The following is a 1,325-nucleotide window of genomic DNA, read 5'->3' as shown; positions in this document are numbered from 1 at the left end:
GGTTCACCACCCAGTACAGCGGGGACCACTAGGTCTTTGAAGACGACCCCTCCTGTGAGAAACTCTGGCACCACAGAGCCAAAGTCTGTGGAAGCGGAGACAACAGGGTCATCACGTGTAGACACTGGCACAACCTCACAATCTAGATTACCTGAGTCAACACCCAGTACAGTGGGGACCACTAGATCTTTGAAGAGGACGACGCCCTCTGTGAGAGGCTCTGGCACCACGGGATCGTCATCTTTAGAAGCAGAGACCACCAGGTCATCAGGTGTAGACACTGGCACGACCGCACAATCTAGAGTACCTGAGTCAACACCCAGTACACCAGGGACCACTAGATCTTTGAAGACGACATTAACTTCTGTGAGAGCCTCTGGAACTACGGGGTCGTCGTCTGTAGAAGCAGAGACCACAGGGTCATCAGGTGGAGACCCGGGCACAACAGCTCGTCCCGGAACAGCTGGATCACCACCTAGTATGCCGGGGACCACTAGGTCTTTGAGGACGACGCCGCCTTCTGTGAGAGACTCTGGCACCACAGGACCATCGTCTGTAGAAGCAGAGACCACAGGGTCATCACATGTAGACACAGGAACGCCCTCACAATCTAGACTACCTGAGTCACCACCCAGTACAGTAGGGACCACAAGATTTTTGAAGACGACTACGCCTTCTGTGAGAGACTCTGGCACCACGGGATCGTCGTCTGTAGAAGCAGAGACCACAGGGTCATCAGATGTAGTCCGGAGCACAACAGCTGGTCCTGCAACAGCTGGTTCACCACCCAATAGACCGGGGACCACAAGGTCTTTGAAGACGACTCCGTCTTCTGAGAGAGGCTCTGGCACCACGGGATCATCTGTGAAGGCAGAGACCACCGGGTCGTCACGTGTAGTCACTGGCACAACCTCACAATCTAGACTACCTGAGTCAACACCAAGTACACAGGGGACCACTGGATCTTTGAAGACAACTCCGCCTTCGGTGAGAGGCTCTGGCACTACTGGGTCGTCGTCTGTAGAAGCAGAGACCACCGGGTCATCAGGTGGAGACCCGGGCACGACAGCTCGTCCCGGAACAGCTGGTTCATCACCTAGTATGCCGGGGACCACTAGGTCTTTGAGGACGACGACGCCTTCTGTGAGAGACTCTGGCACCACAGGACCATCGTCTGTAAAAGCAGAGACCAAAGGGTCATCACGTGTAGACACAGAAACGACCTCACAATCTAGATTACCTGAGTCACCACCCAGTACAGTGGGGACCACAAGACCTTTGAAGACGACTACGCCTTCTGTGAGAGACTCTGGCACCACGGGATC

General features: G+C 54.9%; 1 protein-coding gene across 1 annotated transcript in view; it reads left to right on the top strand.

Moving 5' to 3' along the window:
* Nucleotides 1-836, top strand: part of LOC101634954 (mucin-19-like) — a 54,284-nt gene extending 53,448 nt beyond the window's left edge. The window contains exons 25-26 of the mRNA XM_012732263.1: nt 15-585; nt 795-836. Of these exons, the coding sequence (XP_012587717.1) occupies nt 15-585; nt 795-836 (613 nt within the window). The remainder of the gene's footprint in view (nt 1-14; nt 586-794) is intronic.
* The last annotated feature ends 489 nt before the right edge of the window (nt 837-1,325 follow it).

The sequence above is a fragment of the Condylura cristata genome, unplaced genomic scaffold, assembly GCF_000260355.1.
Source record: "Condylura cristata isolate star-nosed mole 26May11 unplaced genomic scaffold, ConCri1.0 scaffold00034, whole genome shotgun sequence".
NCBI classification, from domain to species: Eukaryota; Metazoa; Chordata; class Mammalia; order Eulipotyphla; family Talpidae; genus Condylura; species Condylura cristata.
This window is presented reverse-complemented; position numbering and strand designations above follow the sequence as displayed.